General features: G+C 39.7%; 1 protein-coding gene across 4 annotated transcripts in view; it reads left to right on the top strand.

Moving 5' to 3' along the window:
- The first annotated feature begins 5,300 nt into the window (after positions 1–5,300).
- The window catches only part of ZC3H18 (zinc finger CCCH-type containing 18), a 95,182-nt gene continuing 80,897 nt past the window's right edge, over positions 5,301–19,585 (top strand). For 2 of the 4 annotated variants that reach the window (XM_044663185.1, XM_044663184.1), the window contains exon 1: positions 14,121–14,817. In XM_044663185.1, coding sequence (XP_044519120.1) covers positions 14,191–14,817 — 627 coding nt within the window. In that variant the 5' untranslated portion in view covers positions 14,121–14,190. Of the gene's footprint in view, positions 5,334–14,120; positions 14,818–19,585 lie in introns of those variants that run through there. The other 2 variants (XM_044663183.1, XM_044663186.1) reach the window with 2 other exon arrangements.

The following is a 19,585-nucleotide window of genomic DNA, read 5'->3' as shown; positions in this document are numbered from 1 at the left end:
CTCCCTTTCCTGATCCATCTTCAGACTGGCTGTCAAAGGACTCTTCCTAAAGTCCAGTCTTGAGTATGACCATGCAACTCCCTTATTAAGGAGACTTCATGTTACTCTCCCATCATGCAAACCATATTCTAACCAAAATGAACTATATTAGCTATTCCCTGAATCCAACATTCCATTCCCCATTTCAGTCATTATTTTCATGTCTGGAATTTACACATTGCTTTCTCATTTTCTGATTCTGAGTCTTTCATTTCCTTCAAGGCATGGCAGAAGAGCCACTTTCCCTGTGAAGTCTTCTTCCCTGAGTACCCTCACTTCCCTTATCCTGTTAGTTTTTCCTCTCCTTTCTTAAATCTCCTTATATTCATTCTTTTTAGAGAGGTTGTATTCTCAGCATCCCAACCCCAAGCCATTAAGTTCCTAGAAAATGGATTGCTTAGGTTTATGTCTCTGTATTCTTGGTCTTTTTCTTATAGTAGACACACTCCATCATTTTAGAACTAGTTTAACTGGTATAAAAGAAACCTTTTAAAGCAAGTGGGGTCCATAGGGTTGAGGGGAACTAAAAAATTATAATGCATGAATAGAACAGAATATTACTTTACCCAGAGAAACAATGAATATGAGAATAATTCAGAAAAGCTCAAGAAAACTTAGATGGACTGATTCAGAAAAAAATGAACAAAAACAAAAACAGGAAAACAATATATAAAATAAACGTAGCAACCTGGATAGAAATTTAAAAAAGGGGGGGGGGGGTAGGGAAACTGAATGCTCTAATAAATATAAATAAATAAAGTTTGACTCCACCTCCAAGAGGAGAGTGCTGCCCAATCTTTCTTTGCATAAGCCCAGCACTATAGGTCTAGGATATTACATATACTGTTATGCTCAGGTTGATTTGCTGATTAATTGTGTTGAACATATTTGGGTTTTTTCTGTTTCCATTTTTAAAAATTTCTTAGAGATGGGAGGTGGGGAAGGAATAAATTATGAAATTAATGTATGTGTAAAACAATATCAAAAACAAAAGATTACACACCCTTGTGTGCTTTATCTTGTCCAGGGAAAGTTTGGCTTCAAACTGTGAAGAATTGTTCTAGGAGCCACTGGTCCAGAATGGCTAAAACACAGCATGCCCTGAACTGGGAATACAGAAGTAGAGATCTCTACCTCCAGTAAGCTGGGCTATGAATAGGAAACCAAAGGGTGTTACTTTAGGTCTGTAAGCTGAGGGCAAGATGGAATACAGACTTGAGGACACCACTAAAGTGGTGATTTGAGAGTACCGTGAAGACATATAAAACTGAAGGAATTGCAAGATGTTTGGAAATGGCCCACAATTTAAATGGAGGTCTGCTGCTTTGGGGCTCAGGTGTTGGTGGGATCCAAAGTTTTTCTCTTTTATTGCTCTGTCATTTGAAATTCCATCCATCTCTCCAATCAGTCTCATTCTCCCTCTCTCTTCTTTTTTCATTCTATTCTTTTTAATTCTTTTTTCTCATTCTCTCTTCTCTCCCTTTCCCTTTCCCCTCTCACTCTCCCTCAATAAAACAAGAATTTATTAAACTTAATTCTATAAGCAAGATATTATGTTATGAGCTTGGGATACAAATGCAAAAATGAATATTTGGGACCTCAATGGGTTATTTTCTGGTGTAAATGTTTTGTAAAGCATAATCCACTATGCCAATATTAGCTGTTATTATTATGATAGTCCTAGGGACATCAAAGAATAGTGCCTTAAAGTAAGCTCAATAACCCCTATCAGGCTCTTTCTGTGTTCAGGGACTAAATCAGGTGATTACAGGTAGTCCCTGTTCTCTTGGAGCAGATAATTAGAGGGCAAAGAAACTCTAAACTTCACTGCTTCATGCAAATGCAGAACAAAAAGATAAATGAGGTTGACAATGGGGAAGTATTCCCAGTAGGGTTACAGATTTCAGACCTTAGAGGCCATTTATTCCAGTCCCTTTATTTTATAAATCAGGAAACTGAGGTCCAGAGAGGATGCAATTGGCTTAAGGTCACTATGGTAGTGACAGGCAAGATCTGAATGCATAGCTTCCCTGCCTCCAAATCCAATGTTCTTTCCAATATAATTCAATCTCTCAAGTGCCAACTTCCGAGTAAAGCCTGACTTTACTCCCTCTTCCCTCCCCCCCACCACTCCACACACAGTGGGGTCTCAGACATGTCCCATTCTTTGTGACCCCATTTTGGGTTTTCTTGGCAAAGATAGTGGAGTGGTTTGCCATTTCCTCCTCAAGCTCATTTGACAGATGAGGAAACTGAGGCAAATAGTGTTATGTGACTGGCTATGTGAATAGTGTCTCATGTCAGATTTCAACTCAGGAAAATAAGTCTACTTGACTTCAGATCTCTATACATTTTGACACCTAGCTGCCTCCTCACAACCACTTTTAATTCAGTTTGTGCATATTATACATAGTTTTATGTAGGCATTTGTCTGCCAGTGGCTCCCTATCACCTCCAGGAGCAAATATAAAATGCATTAATTGGCATTCAAAGTCCTACATAACCTAACTTCCCACTTTTATAGACTTCTTACACCTTTTTCATCAACATGTATTCTTCCATCTATTGACACTGGCCTCCTGGCTGTTCCTTGAAGAACTTAGTCTCCTGGTTCCAGGAATTTTCTCTGGCTATCCTCCATGTCTAGAACTCTTTCTCTCTCCCTCCTCTGCTCCAACTTTAGACCTTCTTGGCTTCCTTCAAGTCTCAACTAAAATCCCTTCTTTTACTGGAATCCATCCCAACCCCTCTTAATTCCAGTGCTTTATCTCTGTTATTTCTTATTTATCTTTTTTTTTTAATCCCTTACCTTCCGTCTTGGAGTCAATACTGTGTATTGGCTCCAAGGCAGAAGAGTGGTAAGAGTAGGCAATGGCGGTTAAGTGACTTACCCAGGGTCACACAGCTGGGAAGTGTCTGAGGCCAGATTTGAACCTAGGACCTCCCATCTCTAGGCCTGGCTCTCAATCCACTGAGCTACCCAGCTGCCCCTATTTCTTATTTATCTTGTATATTATTTGCCTTGTATATTTTTGTTTATATGTTATCTCCCCCATTAGACTGTACCTTCTTTGAGGGTGTAGACTTATCTTTTGTCTCTTTTGGTATCTCCAGCCTCAGTGCTAAGTAAATATTTATTGATTACTCAATGGGTAATGTAAGACTCTTAGGGTTGTTTCACTTTTATCTGAGAATCCAGAACACTTAAATGCTTACTAGATACAAAGCCTTAGGCTCACAATGTAGGTTTGCTGAATTATCAAGGGAGGTGTTCAAAGAAGGGTTTATTTCTTCCAATTAGGCAGCTTTAGACGACTGACCAATCTCTCCATCCAGATACTGCTTCCTCTTTTTTTTTTTTCCTCAAGTTTCCTCTTGGCTCTCTTTCTACCAATCCCAACCTCTTGCTTTTCCCTCTCTTTGGATGAATCTTCATTATCATCACATTCCCATGAGTGTACCCCTAAGTCTTTGCTCCTGTGTCTCCATTCTTTTACGTAAGAGACTGCTTTCAATCCAGTGAGTTCAATGATCTCTGTTTAAATGACTCTCAAGTTGATATATCCAGGACTAGTCTCTCTCCAGAGTTCTGAACCCATCCAATTTCCTGCAACCAAACTCAATAGATCCAAAACTGAACTTATGTTTATTTCTTAAATTCCTTTCCAGAACTTCTCTAGTTTAGGGCACCATTATCCTTTTAGTCACAAAGATTTTATATGCAATGTTTTCTCACAGCTGGGTGCCCCAGTGGATAGAGAGACCTGGGCCTACAGTCAGGAAGAGATGTTTAAATCTGCTGTCAGAGTGAGATTCAGTAAGGAGCCTGGCAATTTACTTAACCTCTGTCTCATCCTCATCTGTAAAATGGAGATGATAATAATAGCTCCTATCTCCCAGGGTAGTTGTAAGGATCAAATCATGCTTATTTTCTTCCTTCCTTGTTTGCTCTCAACCACCACCCTATTTTAGGCCCTCTTAATCTCTCACCTAGATATTCTCATAATTGGTCTCTCTATCTTAAGCTTCTCAAAGCAATTCTTCCTAAAGAACAATTTTGACTGTGTTAGCACTGGCACCTCCAACTCTGTCTTAATAATCTCCCATTTTCATTTATTTAATAAACATTTTTATTGTCATTGTTCAATTGTGTCTGACTTTCTGTAACCCCACTTGGGATTTCCTTGGCAGATACTGGAGTGGTTTGCCTTCTTCTCTTGCAGCTCATTTGACAGATGAGGAAATGGAGGCAAGCAGGGTTAAGGGACTTGTCCAAGGTCACACAGGTAGTAAGTGTCTGAGGACAAATTTGAACAGAGGAAAATGAGTCTTCCAGACTCCTGGCTCAACACTCTATCTACTGCACCACCTAGCAGCCCATTTGTTAACAAACATTTATTAAATACCAACTATGTGCCAGTTGTTGCTTGTCGAATCAACTATAAACTCCTGTTTGGCACTTTATAGATATTTATGCTCTGGCTCCGTCTCTTTCCAGTCGCCTTACACATTCCTCCCTTCCATGTATGGGACTCTGAGATGGCTTACTGGCCGTTACTGCTCCCGACCACAGACATGTTTGACACTCCACCTTCCATCTTCTATGCTTTTGCACAGGCTGTCACCTCCTCATTCTCCTTTTCTACCTCCTAGAATCCTCTGGTTTCTTTCTGGGTTCAGCTCAAGTGCTATGTTCTTCAGGCAGATTCTACTCGGTGTCCCTCCGCAGTTCGGAGTCTGCCCCTCCTCCACCAACCCCAAAGCTATATTGTATCTTCTTCATGTGTTTGCCTTCATACATGCATGTTAGAACGTTAAGCACTCTGAGGGTAGAAACTGTTTCGTTTTTTATTTCTCTCCGGTGAGCAGGAGAAAGACTAAACTCCAGTTGGCACGTAATAAACTCTTATTGGTCAAAGGACTGATTGACCGGAACGCCCCCTTTTCTCTTCCTCCATCCTTCCCCTCCCTCCATTATCTCCTGTCTTCCCTACTCAGAAAAGTCTCACGCTGGAAGCAGCGCCTGTCTCTTTAAGCAAGGCACGTACGACGCGCACGGTACGCATGGCAGGGCGCGGCGCGGCGAAAGGAGGGGGCGGAGCGGCCCGGCCCGGGCCAGAGAGAGAAGGAGGGAGGAGGGAAGCCCGCTCTCTGGAGAGAGGCGGTCGCGGCCTGATGACGTCGCACAATGGCCGGCCCCCGCGGGTAGTGGAGCCCGTTTGTTCCGCCCGCGTCGCCCCGAAGCCGAAGCCGAAGCCGGAGCCGGAGCCGGAGCCGGAGCCGAAGCAGCCAAGGTCTGTGAGGAGCGGAAGGACCGGGAAGACGCCTCTCCGCGCCGCCGTCCCCCCCTCCCCCGCCCCGTTCCCCTCCTGTCCGCCGCGGCCGCCCTCGCGCTGAGGTGAGGTGAGGAGCGGGCGCCGGAGGCTGGGCGGCGGCGGCGGCTGCGCAGGCCCGGCCTGGGCTGGAGGCCGCGGCGGGGGCTGGCCGGAGGCGGCGGCCCCGGAGGAGAGGCCAGGCCGCGCGCTGGGGCCTCGGAGGCGGGGAGGGGGGAGGGGCTCAAGCACTTCGGGGCTCGTGGCTCCCCCGGCGCGCGAGAGAGGCTGTGCGCGTGCGCGCGTGGGGCGTGGGGGGGAGGGGCCGGGCTCCGCGCCGGGCTCCGTGGGGGAGCAGCGCGCGCGGGGGGCTGCGCCCCTGAAGCCCGGGCCTTCAGGCTTCCTTCCTGTGGCTGTGCTCTGGGCGGGCTGGCCGGCCGTGGGGGTCGTTCCCTGCGCCTGTCACAGATCCTGGGCCCGAGATTTACGTGACCTGGGCCGGTCGACCACAAAGGCCCGCAGCCCCATTCTGCGAGGGCTTTCCTGAGGGGAAAGTTGTGGCATGAGAAACTTTGGGGTGCAGGGGACCTAGAATTTGCGGCTTTTCCTCGCTAGCGTGTGTCTTTGGCTCTGCTCCAAGCCGCACTTGCTCCTATTAATAGGAAAAAACAACATAAATTCCTCGTCTGTTTGATTAGGAAGATGGAAACAAAACGGGAGGGTTATTGATTGGCTTGAGGTAACTGTAGCAATGGCAGGGAAAGTGTGAAGCTCCTGCGCATATTTTCCCAGCAGCAGAGCTAACACTAAAACCTAAACTTGGCTACATACGTTTGTCAACGATGCCTTATTATGGAGAGCGAAGTTTATTACATAAACCTTTAAAATTATTCCAGTAGCAGTTTAAAGTTTACAAAGAACTCGCCTTTCCTAACTCTTAAGCCGATAGTGCAAATGTTATTTCCTTTTTACAGATGAGAAAACTGAGGCTTCTGCGAAGTCAATTGAGGTCTCTAAATCCATTGTCCAATTGAGTTGTGCTTTTATTAAGTGCTTACTGTGTGTCTGGAACTGTGCTAACTTAGGAGAATTTTACATTTTCCTAAAAGAAGAAAGGAATCTCGTTTTGTGCATGTCATTTTGTGACAGTGGTTTTCTTCTTTTTTTTTTTTTAAACCCTTATCTTCTGTCTTAGAATCTACCTATGAGTTCCAAGGCAGAAGAGTGGTAGGGGCTAAGCAATGGGAGTTAAGTGACTTGCCCAGGGTCACACAGCTAGACAGTGTCTGAGGACAGAATTGAACCCGGGACCTCTTGTTTCTAGGTCTGGCTCTCAATATACTGAGCCACCTAGCTGCCCCCATATCATTGGTTCTCCTTCCATCCTACAAAACCTTCTAAATAATTCCTTTTCTGTGATTTTGCTCTTTCATATCTTTCCTTGGCAAGGAAATTGAGGGCACCCCTCTCCAAGATTAGGGACTCTCATCAGAGAGTATTGGCCATTCATTAAGTCAGCTCCACCAAGGCCAGGACACATTTTTTCTTTAAGTTGTTGATGCTAAGCAGTTTCCTGAGGTTGAGATGTGACCCAAGTCTTTAGTTGGTAATCTGTAACCAAAGAAAAATGGTATTGCCACCTCAGAAAGGATGCAGTAAAGCCTTGACCATGAACAGAGTAAGTTTTGACTTTTACCATATTTCGGTATTTTTTTTTTTAACCCTTACCTTCTGTCTCGGAATCAATACTCTGTATTGGTTCCAAGGCAGATGAGCAGTAAGGACTTAGGCAATGAGGGTCAAGTAACTTACCCAGTGTCACACAGTCAGGAAGTGTCTGAGGCTATTTTTGAACCAGGGACCTCACATCTTGAGGCCTCACTCTCTATCCATTGAGCCACCTAACTGCCTTGAATTTCAGTGATTCTTGATTGTTAAAGCATGAGTGACTGCCCTAAGATTCATTAGGGGACCATGGATCCATGAGATTCATGGTTTAATTTAAAAGTTGTTAATAAAAAATACCCTGTCACCAACAATATTAAGTTTCCTTCTGGGAGTGTTCAGCTTTTGAGTAACTCTCATTTGTGAGCTCTAGAAGTTATAAGTGTAAAGTAGCAATGCTTTCAAAACAAAACCAGAAAAAGCATATAAGAACTCATACAGTTAAATGAATGTTGACCTTCAAACAAATCACCTTAGGTAACTATATATAATTATTCCATTGATGCTGTTATTGGAGAAAAGATTTTAAGGAGGCCTATTAAAGCCCCTTTACAAGCTAGGAAAGAATAGCAAGGTGATTGTTTTATAATGGTGCTTGCCTTTTGACTAAAAAATATTATTACCAAGTTTAATATCTTAGTTATTTATTAAACTTGACCAGAGATTTGCTTTTTACTCTTTCTGAACTCAAATTGTTCCCAAGAGGACAGAGATTTGCCACTATTGACTATATTTGAAAAGACTGTAATGTAACTGAAAAGAAGTTTTTAAAACAGTTTGAATAAAACTGACTGAAATTTTCTTTTGGCTTATAAATTAGCTGTATTTGTTGAAATAAACATATAACCTTGCAGGGTAACTACATATTTATTTATTTTACATATTAAAACTGAGCCAAATAATTTCTCTAGTTGCTTTATAATATTGTGGAGGTGAGATTGTGTTCTTGAATGTTATACTAGCTGAGTACAAAGTTCTGGTAGATCCTAACAAAAATTTTGAGTTAGGGGTCTGGCAGTAGAACTTGTTTGAAGACCAGCCTTGCTCATTGAGGTTGTATCAATAGAACCTTAACATGGTGATGAATTTATTTGGACCCAATAACTCATTAAAATAGTCTATCTAGGTATGCACTTATTTTAGATGCTATTTGGAGGGAGTATTCACATTGTTGAAATCATGAATCTCAAAATTTTGCTTCTTAAAAACCATTTTTATCACTTCAAAGTCATATATCATGTCATACGCAATTCCTTAAATATCTGAACCAAGTCCTGAAAATTGTAAAAGCTCTACTTAGCTATAAGGTGATGGTAATTGTCAATGTCCTTTTTAGCAACTTAGGCATATAAATAGTGACAGATTGAAGAACCTATATCTTCTGACCTATAGTACTGGATTCTTTCTACTAAACCATATTTGTTGTACTTAGTCTGATGTTTCTTTCAGATCCCTATAGATTCATAGAGTTCTAGAACTAGTGCTAGAAGGGACCTCAGAGGCAAGGTAGGCCAACTCTCATTTTGCAGCTGAGGAGGCTGAGACCCAGGGAAGTTATGTGACTTGGCCAAGATTTTATAAGGGTAATAAACAGCAGTAATGAGATATGAACCTAGAAACTCTGACTCTAGAACCAGTATTCATTCTCTTATACTGAATGTTATTTATGCTTTTATGCTTTCAAATTTCTTACTGTTGTGTTGAAAAGAAAGGCTTCAGAGTAAAGCCATTTATACTTATAAAAGACACTTGGGGGAAAAAATAATACACTTAGTTATAACACCAGAGGCTTAACTTTTGCTAGTCTTACAAGGGAGGGCAAAGCTGATTGCCTGGGAAGTGACATCCTCCTAGAATAGTGGATGAACTTAGTGTATTTAGTGTATTTAGTGCTTTTATTGCTCTTAGAAATTCTTCTTCTTTTTTTTTTTTAAAACAACCCTTACCTTATATCTTAGTATCAAGTCTAAGACAGAAGAGGGGCAAAGGATAGGCAATCAGGGTTAATTTAATCAGGACCTGCCCAGGGTCACATAGCTAGGGAGTGTCTAAGGTCATATTTGAACCCAAGCCCTCCTGACTCCAGCTCTGGCACTCTGTCCACGATACTACCTAGCTGCCCCTGCTCTGAAACATTCTTATGAGCATATGAAAGCTTGACTTTGGCCTTGAAGAATATAGGAAATGGAATTGGGAAGTTCTTTTGGATAACTTCTTTTCCAGCATATTAAAGTAGAACTTCTTTTTTAAAAAATCGAATTTAGAAGGGAACACAAACCTAGCAAGTACTTAGTTTTTTATAATTTTTAAAATATATTTATGTCTAGATCTGTTTGCTACTTACTTTAGCTTTGTGGTGTTTGACATTTTAATTAATAACTTTGAAGATATGGATATTGTGCTTATTAAATTTGAAAATAATACAAAGCCGGAAGGGATAGCTTGTACATTTAAGTGGATTCCAAATAAATAAATAAATAAGACTGGATGATTTATGTTGAAAATGTTGGAAAGGGAATTCATATTCAAGCATAGATTAAAAGAGATCACTCTGAGGTTTTATAATCTGAGATAATTTCACAAGAATAAAAACTGAAGCAGCAGTTCCTGTGGAATCAGAGCTTGATTTTAATTGATCACATCTGTATTTTTATTATTCTTTTGTCTGGCACCATTAATACCAGGTTCAAATCACAAATAAGTCTATCATTTCATAATCTTAAGGCCGAGGTCACAAGTTTGATTCTTCTATTGGCCGTCACTATTCCATGGACTTCAAGTAAATTCTTATACTTATTTTGGGAAAAAAAGGTTATCGAATAAGAGGAATTCCACAGTAAGGCATGTGTGTGTATATTTACATATATACACACATGTATATATATCTCTTAGATGTATACATATCTCTTTTTGGTATTAAGTAAATTCTTTGAGAGCAAACAGATATGACATATAGCAGGCACTTAATGCATATGTCTTGATGAATCAAACAGCATTGGAAGAACACAATTCAAAGAAAATGTCCTTTTGCCATTAGTACATTCAGTCCCCAACTTAGAAATGGGGTGTCCCAAAAGATCATTTTGGGGTTGACTATTTGGAGCTTGAAATAACAGCATTTTCTGCAGAAAGTCTTTATAAATGGTGTTTAGGTTTCCAGGACAGCCCCCAAAGCTTCTTTAATGTATAACATGACAGAACAATAATACATGAAAGATTCCCTGAGCCTTTGGAACCTCTCTGAAACATGTACAATTGTAGGGAATGGGATGTAGCAGCAGTAACACATTATGGAGGGCCATTCTGGATTGGAGTTTTGTTGGTATCCACAGCGTAGTACAGAAGAGAGCAAATGGGGATTAATGGCAATGACTTATCGGTAAAGATTATTCAAAGTCTAGTGTTTATAAGTTGGGAGATACTAGAATGTTCCTTACATATAGGAAGGACAGCAAATTTAAAGTGAACTTTCTTCTGTTTACTTAGAAGCCCTTTTCCTGGATTGTTTAAACTGATTCAGTCAGAAAGGCCCTCATTTCTACATTTTCTCATTTAAGATCTTAAGTTGATTTTTACATAAATGTGAAATGCAATTGGGTCTTGACCTAATTAAATTTAAGCCAGGTTAGCATGCTTTATAATGAATTATCTATATGTGTGAGGGTTTAGGAGTAGACTACAATATTACTTGGAATGTAAGGTCTTTGAATAAGAGTATGTCATGCCATAATTAGATTAATAACTAAAGATTACACCAGAGGGGTGTTGGACCAGATAGGAACCTCTAAAATCCAACTTTGATTTTGTGCTTAGCACACATATGCAGGAGATAGCTGCAGCCCATCTGGAGCATGGTTTTTAGCTATAGTTTCAATTGGAACTTAATTTTGTAGATAAATTTGCTTTTTGTAGGTAGTCCATGAAATCTGGTATCTTCATTTCTTGGGAAGTAGTAGCATAGAAAAGACATTCTTTTGAAGATTATCTAAATTCATCAGGTAGAGTACAAAAGGCTCTTTTACTGTGTAACCAACAGCCAGTGCAAAAGTGGCTCTTCATATAATACCATAATATTTTCCAATCATCAAGGCTTGGAAAATGATAACTTTCACTTTGCTAATAATGGATGCTGATCTGTTGGCAGTTATTGTTAATTGATGTCAACCCCGTTCCCACTTGACTCAGGGAGAAGTGAGAAGTATAAGCAGAAAGACCAAAATTCTTGTTCTCCCTGGCAGAGAGGGACACACACACACACACACACACACACACACACACACTCCCTTAGTCATTTGTTTTTAGAGCAACTTTAAGCATGAGGTTCAAAATAGTATAGCTTTGCAAAAAGAAAAAGATTGTTTTCTCACCTTTCCTTTCTCATTCTAAGACAAGTTTCTCATTCAATTCTCTTTCTACAATAGTATTGAAGAGACTGTAGGAGGAGATGTGGGTCACTCAAATCAGATGGGTGAGAGAATATGTCCCATATTTTCTGTTAATGGCTTATATATGTCTGTTACTCTTAACTTTGTCTGTTTTCTTTCTTTGTATTCTGGCTGGCTGGCTGGTCACTTTCTGCAAACAAGGCAGGGGAGAGAAGGCTGGCCTTGAAATCAGGAAGACTTGGGTTCAAGTACTGTTTCTGACACATACTAACTGTGTGACCATTAACCCCATTGCCTCTAAGCAACTGTCAGCCTCTTAAGTTACAGAGTTGCGAAACTTCATTGATGGAGGGAATTTATCCTATTGGATTTGCTACACATATGAAATCGCAGCTTCTAAGTAAACACATCTTAAAGTAAATTGACATGACTTATCCTTTTCAGAGAATTTTTGCATTTGTCAAAACAATAAATTGTCAGAGAAGTGTGACTAGCTCTTTGGAGGAATGAATTTCTGAGCTTTTACTCTGCTTCTATAGTTTTAAACATGTTTTACTTTTTAAAATAGAGTGAGCCCAGAGACTTTCTGCCCAAACCAGTAAGCACTGGATGACAAGTAGGCTTTAATTCAGGGTACTTTTTTTTGCCCTAGCTCACCAAGGTAATAGTGTGTTGTGATATTACTATCCAATTTTATTGAGATTGTGACAGAGACAAACATCAAGAGGCGGGACAATTTGTGTGAGGCTATGCTAGAAGAGGGTGGTTTGCCATGGAGAGCATGGCCTGAAATGAGTCTTCAGGCATTGCTGTTAAGGGAAAGACTGAGGTAGAAGTCTACCAGGATATTAGGTTAGCTGCATTGTGTTGTATTGAACTGCTTTGAATTTAGAGTAAAAAAGACCTGGGTTCAGAAGTGAATTTGAAATTGGGGGATGGCATGGGGAGGGGGTGGAATATCCTGTCCCTGAATATTCCATGTGACTTTTGGGCAAGCTGTTTCCCATCTCCTACCCTCATGGCCTTCATCTATAATTGAGGGGGTTGGATTAGATAATCTCTAAAGTTTCTTTCAGCTCTAAATCCTGTGATGCTGTGAATGTAGCCAGTGTGTACATCCCTGTAGATTTCAGAGGACTGCATGAAAACTGCTCAGTGTTTTTTCTGCCACCAACATGCAGAATGAAATTAGTAAATGTCAGCCATCTTGCCCTGCATTTAAATACAGGAGAAGGAAGAACAAAGTACCCTCCTAAAGCATCTGAGTGGGATACCAGCATGTGTGCACTTTATAATTAAATCTGGAGTAGTAAAAATAGACTTGAATATCTTCTGAAATAGAGCAGAATGAGACTGTCAGCATCATGTAAGCACAGCTCTCGTAATATGGAGAATTTTCTACCAGAAGTTCTTCTCTACAGGTGAATATACCCATTGGCAGCTTATATCAAAGTCATGAGTCACAATTTTGGTGGGGAGGACCTGTTGTAGATGTGACAATATCCACTAAACTACCTGACAATACAAAATGGCCTTAAATATTATACCTAATTATGATCTCCCTTTATATTGGCCTCAAAGGCTAGACTAGTAATCCTTTAGTTCATAGCATTCTAAATCTTTGCTTCTATGGTCATCTTTTGTACAAGAGCTCTTCTACTTTTGGAGTGTACATTGATACAAATAAATCCATCCCAGTGGATTGAGTTGTCCCGGGTCATAAGATGGACCACTAGTGCCTACTACCTGTTATCCTAACTTATTTTTAATAGGTATTCTGATCTGGGTGGATGTTAACACAGTACCTGTACATGAAAAGTGACAGGCACCAACGTGGACACCCTTTGAAATGCATGCTGAGAGTTGCTAAAGAACTATCTACAATTATTCTGCTTTAGGCCCCTAAGGTTAACTCTAAAGCAAAAGGTAGGTTTATGGTTTACAGTCTGGTGCCATGTACAGGTATCAGTGGGTACCATATGGAGGCCACCTTTAATTTCGGAAGCAACATATTACATAAAATCACATTGTTTCCTGCGGCAAAAGATCTTATTCAGGTGTTGTTTTTTCCCCCTATTGCTACAATTGAAAACAAACAAACATCCTAAGTCAAAATCGTAACATTGAAATATTGCCTTAAATTGCATTTGTATTTAGGGCAAGGTAGAGAATAAGGAGGAAGCATGCGGGGATACAGATGATCTTACCCATTTGGCATATTTCACTTGAATTGTTACTGCTAAAAATCTCTAAAGTAGTTTTTAAATATCACATTAATATATAATTCTTAATTGGATCTATATGATTTTAAAGAATTTAATTGCATGTTTTCTCTTGGAATGGTACAGTAGTAAGATTGCTAGATTTGGTGCCAAAAGAATTGAGTTTCAATTCTGGCTCTGCCACTTACTATATAGCCTTTGGCGAGTCATTTAACCTCTGGATTGATCTCAGTCCCCTTCTCTGTAAAGGGTTAGACTAGATGAATTCTGAAGTCTCTTTCAGCTCTAAACATTTGAATCTAGGGAGCATAGAATCAGTAGTCTGGAGAATAAGATTAGATTGTGGAGAATATCTGTTCAGGATTAAAGCCAAGTGAAGGAGAGACACATATACCCCTTTCTTCCCCTTCAGGTCAGGAGAGCTAAGAAATGAGATTTGTTTTCCAGTTTGTGTTGAATTTGGTAAATGTATATATTTCTCTTTCTTTTGTAGATCAGAAGATACTGATGGATGTGTGTGAGAGCCCTGATCGAGATCCTGGATCTCCAGAGGAAGAACAGCAAGAGCTCTCAGATGATGACATTCTGAAAGAAAGTGGGTCTGATCGGGAGTTGGACGGAGAGGGTGGGAGGGGCACTGATTTGGAGGAAGAGGAGGAAGATGCAGCAAGGGCACTGAGTCAGGGTGAAGAAGAGAATCATTCAGATGAGGAGGACCGATTAAGTGAGACAAAGTCTCAGGACTCTGATAATAATGAGCAGAGCAAAGATCTTAAGAACTCCCCATGTCAGGAAGAGGAGGACGAGGAGGAGGAGGAGGAGGAGGAGGAGGAGGAGGAGGAAGAAGAAGACAGGACAAATGATCTTAGAGATGAAGCCTCTTCAGTCACTAGAGAACTGGATGAGCATGAATTAGATTATGATGAGGAGGTTCCTGAGGAACCAACAACTACTGCTCAAGAGGAGGAAACTGAGAAGGCTGGTGGAGAAGATGAGGATGAGAAAGGAGAAGGTACTCCAGAGGAAGAAGAGAAATCCAGTGGTAAAAATGGGGAGGAAAAAGAGCACCTGGAATCTCTTAAGGAGAAAAAAAAAGAGGAAGATGATGGAGAAATCGATGATGGAGAGATTGATGTAAGTAATAGCCTTGAAAACTAACATAAATTTAACTTAAAGTTTTTAACATTCCTGTCTTCTCCCAAGGAAGTGTTGACGTGGAATCTAGAGACCCCAAACTTGTGGCCTACTGAGATCTGATGAACCACAAGTTTTAGGAATAGCTTGTAGGTTGGAGACCCCCAAAGCTTGTGCTTGTTCCCTGTTCCATGAGAATCCACCCTGAAGGGAATCTCAAGCTAGCAGTTGCAGACTGAATAATGGACCCTAGGGTAAAAGCTAAATGATTCTTTTGCCTTAGAAGCTTCTCCTATTGTACCACATCCTCCTTTCAGGGATCGAACTCAGGACCTTAAGCTTACGAGACTGATGTGCTGCCTACTATGCTAAAGAGTCACTTAGTTTCTACCCTAGGGTCCATTATTCAGTCTGCACCTGCTAGCCTGAGGTTCCCTTCAGGGTGGATTCTCATGGGAACAGGGAACAAGCACAAGCTTTGGGGGTCTCCAACCTATAAGCTATTCCTAAAACTTGGGGTTCATCAGATCTCACTAGGCCACAAATTTGGAGTCTCTAGATTCCACGTCAACAGAAACAAAGAAGATTTCCACTCAGCATAAATTTTTGTGTGTGTACTCATTACCCCACTGCCTAATGTCATTAGTTGATGATCTGAAAACATGACATTAGGCAAAAAGATATAGGGAAAACAGTTTCATGGAATGTTATAAAGAGATGCTTAGCTGAGTTTTGTGATTTTTATAGTTTGGTATAATGAATCATAGGAATATGGTATACTAATGATGCCATTGCAAAATGATATTGGTCCAGGAAATGTTATAAAGGTTGTGCCTAGACCTGGCAGTTGGCTAATCATAAGCCTGTCTTGGCATTCGTTGGATTGTATAGTTGAATTGAAAATAAATGACCATGGATCAGTTTAGATTGTAGTGCCTTGCTTAGTAAACTTTAGTGATTATTACAACTTTTGCCATATAGTAAAAATGGGAAGGAAAATGCCTTGAAACTCAAATTTAACTAATTTATTGCTTATTGGATTTGGCTAAAGACTCCTAATGGAAAGAGATTAAAGCTAAAGCGTCAGTTTTAGATTATCTATCATATTTTCTGTTTTTTAATGAGGACCAAGTAGTTTTGATGATTACTGCTTATTTTAGTTTGTTGCTATTAACCTTAACCTGGATAAGGAAAATTAAAATTGTCCTACCATTATATTCTTGTCTCATGAACCTCTTCTCCCAATGGATTTCACTTTCTAAATAATAGAATGTTGCTGTGTTCTGGGAAGGCTTTGAAGGGAGAGGGAAGAGTTTCTCTGAAACCAGAAAGCCTCACGATGCATTAAGAAAGCACTTGCTCTAGAGGCAGAAGATCCAGCCCTCTTTTCCAGAAACACTTGCTTCTTCTTTTGGACCCTAAGGCACACTAGTCCAGCAGGGACAGTTAGAATGCCCTTTGCTCTCAATTTTTAGATTCTCCTTCTGCTATTTCCACTCAGTACCTTCTCTTCCTTTGAAATCTACTCCATTCAACTCCGTCTGGATCCTGGTAGCAGTTATATAATCACAAGTCATACTCTCTTCTTTCTCAAGGAATTCCACACCTGACTCAGTTTCTCTCAACCCCAAATTATTGCTTTTATACTAAAGGACTTTGGCAATATATGTTGATATTCCTTTAAACACTAACCTCCTAAGATCTCAAGCTCCTCAACTCTTATCTACCATTCCACCTCAAGCCCATACAGAGATAATCACACTCTTGCTTTCATAATCATCCACAAGTATGCTACTTCCTTGATCAAAACTCAAACATTCCTTTATCCATTTATAATCACCTCTTTAATGGTCTCTCTTTGCCTTATTCCTGTCCTTCTGTACTCTGAGGCTATAACCCCTGTATTTGCTACATTTTCCTCCTTTCCCATTACAACTCTTATGTAATCTACTCCCAAATTCTTTGGTTTTTGTCTTGCCACTACTTATGCCTTCCCACATATCAATCCTGGATTACTCCCACCATGCATTCACCAGGTAGTTAAAGGAAATCACTCAGTACTGTTTACTGGGTCTAATACAAATTTGCAAGCTAATCTCAACTAGTCCCTCATTTTACTTCTCATTACTTGAATCTGTATCACAATTCTCAAGGTAGCTGTTCCGAAACCTCTCTTCTCACCATCACCTTCTCTCCCAGTGCTTACAGTTGAGAATCTCAACAATTAAGGCCATTCATTACTGCCTCCTTTTCTTCTCTCACAACCTCTTAATATCATTAATTCCCATTTGTTTCTCATTTACTCTAGTCTCTGATAAAACATGGTCCCTTTGGTCACCAAGGCCAACTTTTTGCTTTCTTCCCCTCTTGTGTTTTCCAGAAGATTGTCCCATAATTCTTCATTCTCTTTTTCTAATTATCAATCTTTCCCTGTCTTATTTCCTTTCCTGCTACCTATAAATGCTCCCAGGTGTCCCTTATCCTTGAAGAAAAACAAAACAAACCCATCTACATTAGACCCTTTCATTCTCTTAAACTATTATCATATTTTCCTTCCTTTTGTGGCTAAACTAGAAAAAGCTATTAGAATTGGTGCTTCAATTTCCTTTTTTCTCAGTCCCCAAACATTTTCTACTTGGCTTTCCTGCATTGAAATAACTCAGTTCTAAAATTGTCAATAATTGCTAAATGGCCAAATCTAATGGCCTTTTTTTAGTTACTTTTTTGACCTCTCCCTAGCATTTTACACTCTTGACCTACTCCTAGCTACTCTCCTATCTAGGTTTTTATAGCACTGATCTCTTTCGATTCCCCTACTTCTTAACTAGTCAGGATTAGCATCTTCATCATGCCTTCTACTTATGGGTGAACCCCCCAAACCTCTGACCTTGTTGCTCTTCTCTCTGAAATCTCCCCTTTAGTGACCTCATCATCTTCCATGTTTTTAATTGTCATCTCTATGCAGAAGATTCACAAGTTCTTTACATCCATTCCAAATTTCTCTCAGCTACAATTCTACATTTCAAACTGAATGTCCTGTAAGAATCTCAACAAGTCCAAAACAACACATTATGTTTTCTCCTACCTTAATCCACTCCTCTTCAATTTCTATTCGTAGTAGAGGCAACTAGAGATGTCCAGTGGGCCTAGAACCAGGAACACTTGAAGTCTGACTTCAGTTATTAATCTCTCTCTGCTTTAGTTTTCTCAACTCTGAAATGGGGATCATAATAGCACCAAACTCCCAGAGTTGTTGTGAGGATAAGATAAAATAATATTTGTAAAGCACTTAGCACACTCAACCTCCTTGCACTTTCAGTTTCCTAATCTCTAAAATGAGGATTGATCTAAGTGACTTCTGAGGTCCATTCCAATTCTAAATCTATAATTACCTGATCCCTACAGAAGGAATTCTAGGTATAATAAAACCTCATTTAAAAGGAATGTCACAAAAATTTGATGTTTTTATCTATTGAACTTTGGTTAATCATAAGCCTTTTTTATGGTAATCCACTTTGAAAATCTTCATAAAATGTAATAATCTTCATTTCTGGTAGAGAAGGAAACTAATGTGAATTTTATAAGTCTAGGATATATCTGGAATTTTTATTTTATTTTTATTTTGTCAAGACACATCCTTTTGCTTAGGCCATTTAGCTAGTATGAGCAAAGTACTGATTATACTGTATTGTTACCTTTCATTCCCATTTTATAGGACCAGTTAAAACCCACTTCCACAAACAAACATAGGCTAATAGTCCTGGGTTCTACAGTTCTCAATGTATTCAAGGATAATTTGAACTTTTACCAGTGAAAAAACATGTTCTCCTGGGTTAGTACTACCCTCTTGGTTATATGAAGGACCAGGTACTCTTGTTTTCTTTCCTTTCTGTTACTTAATCTTCAAATCTTGTATCACATAGGAAATTTATCCTTGATCAATTACTAGGGTGTTGGTCCCATTTGATTTTGTTTTCAATGATATTTATTCATTATTCTCTTTTTCAAATGTTTCTAGCAATGACTTTTCATTCCTCTTTAATGTCCTGCCCTGCCCACTCTGTACTCCTTTAGTGGCTGGGAATAAGTGGGAAACCAGTATGAAATTTTTGTTTGGCATGGACACCTTTACTTAAAAAAATGGAAAATACTTTTTTCTTTCTTTGTTTTGAGTGACGTAATGACTTGTAAAAATATACATTTATTACTCAAAGAACCATTTTTACATTGTGGTATAAGTCCACAGATTTCTAAATTAAGTGGGGAAAAGAATCTGCAGTTTGGATTATCTTTTTATTTTATTTTTTTTTTATACCCATACCTTCCATCTTAGAGTCAATATTTTGTATTGTTTCAAAGAAAGAAGAGTGGTAAGGGTTAATCAGTGGCAGTTAAATGACTTTCCCAGGACCACACAGCTAGGAATTATCTGAGAGCAAATTTGAACTCAGGACTTACAGCCTCTAAGCCTGGCTGTCAATCCACTGAACCACCTACCTGCCCCCTGGTTATTTTTAAAAAGAAATTAGAACATACTTAAAGCATCCAATAAGGTTTGGTTGGTTTAGTTAGCAGTCATCTTATTTAATTATTTTTAGTGAATAGGATAGGCAAACAGTTTCATTACCAAAGGAGATCTTGTTACTTAATTGTTTTCTTCATCTCAGCATCCAAAACAGCTATAATTATTTCTTAGCTGTGTTAAGTCTAGAAAGTGACTTGGGTTGATCATTTTTTTTCAATTTTCGAGGACTTTTTCTGTTGGCAT

This window comes from Gracilinanus agilis, chromosome 2 (assembly GCF_016433145.1).
Source record: "Gracilinanus agilis isolate LMUSP501 chromosome 2, AgileGrace, whole genome shotgun sequence".
In the NCBI taxonomy this organism is placed as follows: Eukaryota; Metazoa; Chordata; class Mammalia; order Didelphimorphia; family Didelphidae; genus Gracilinanus; species Gracilinanus agilis.
Note: the sequence above shows the minus strand (reverse complement) of the source record. Positions and strands in the feature narration are given on the sequence as shown.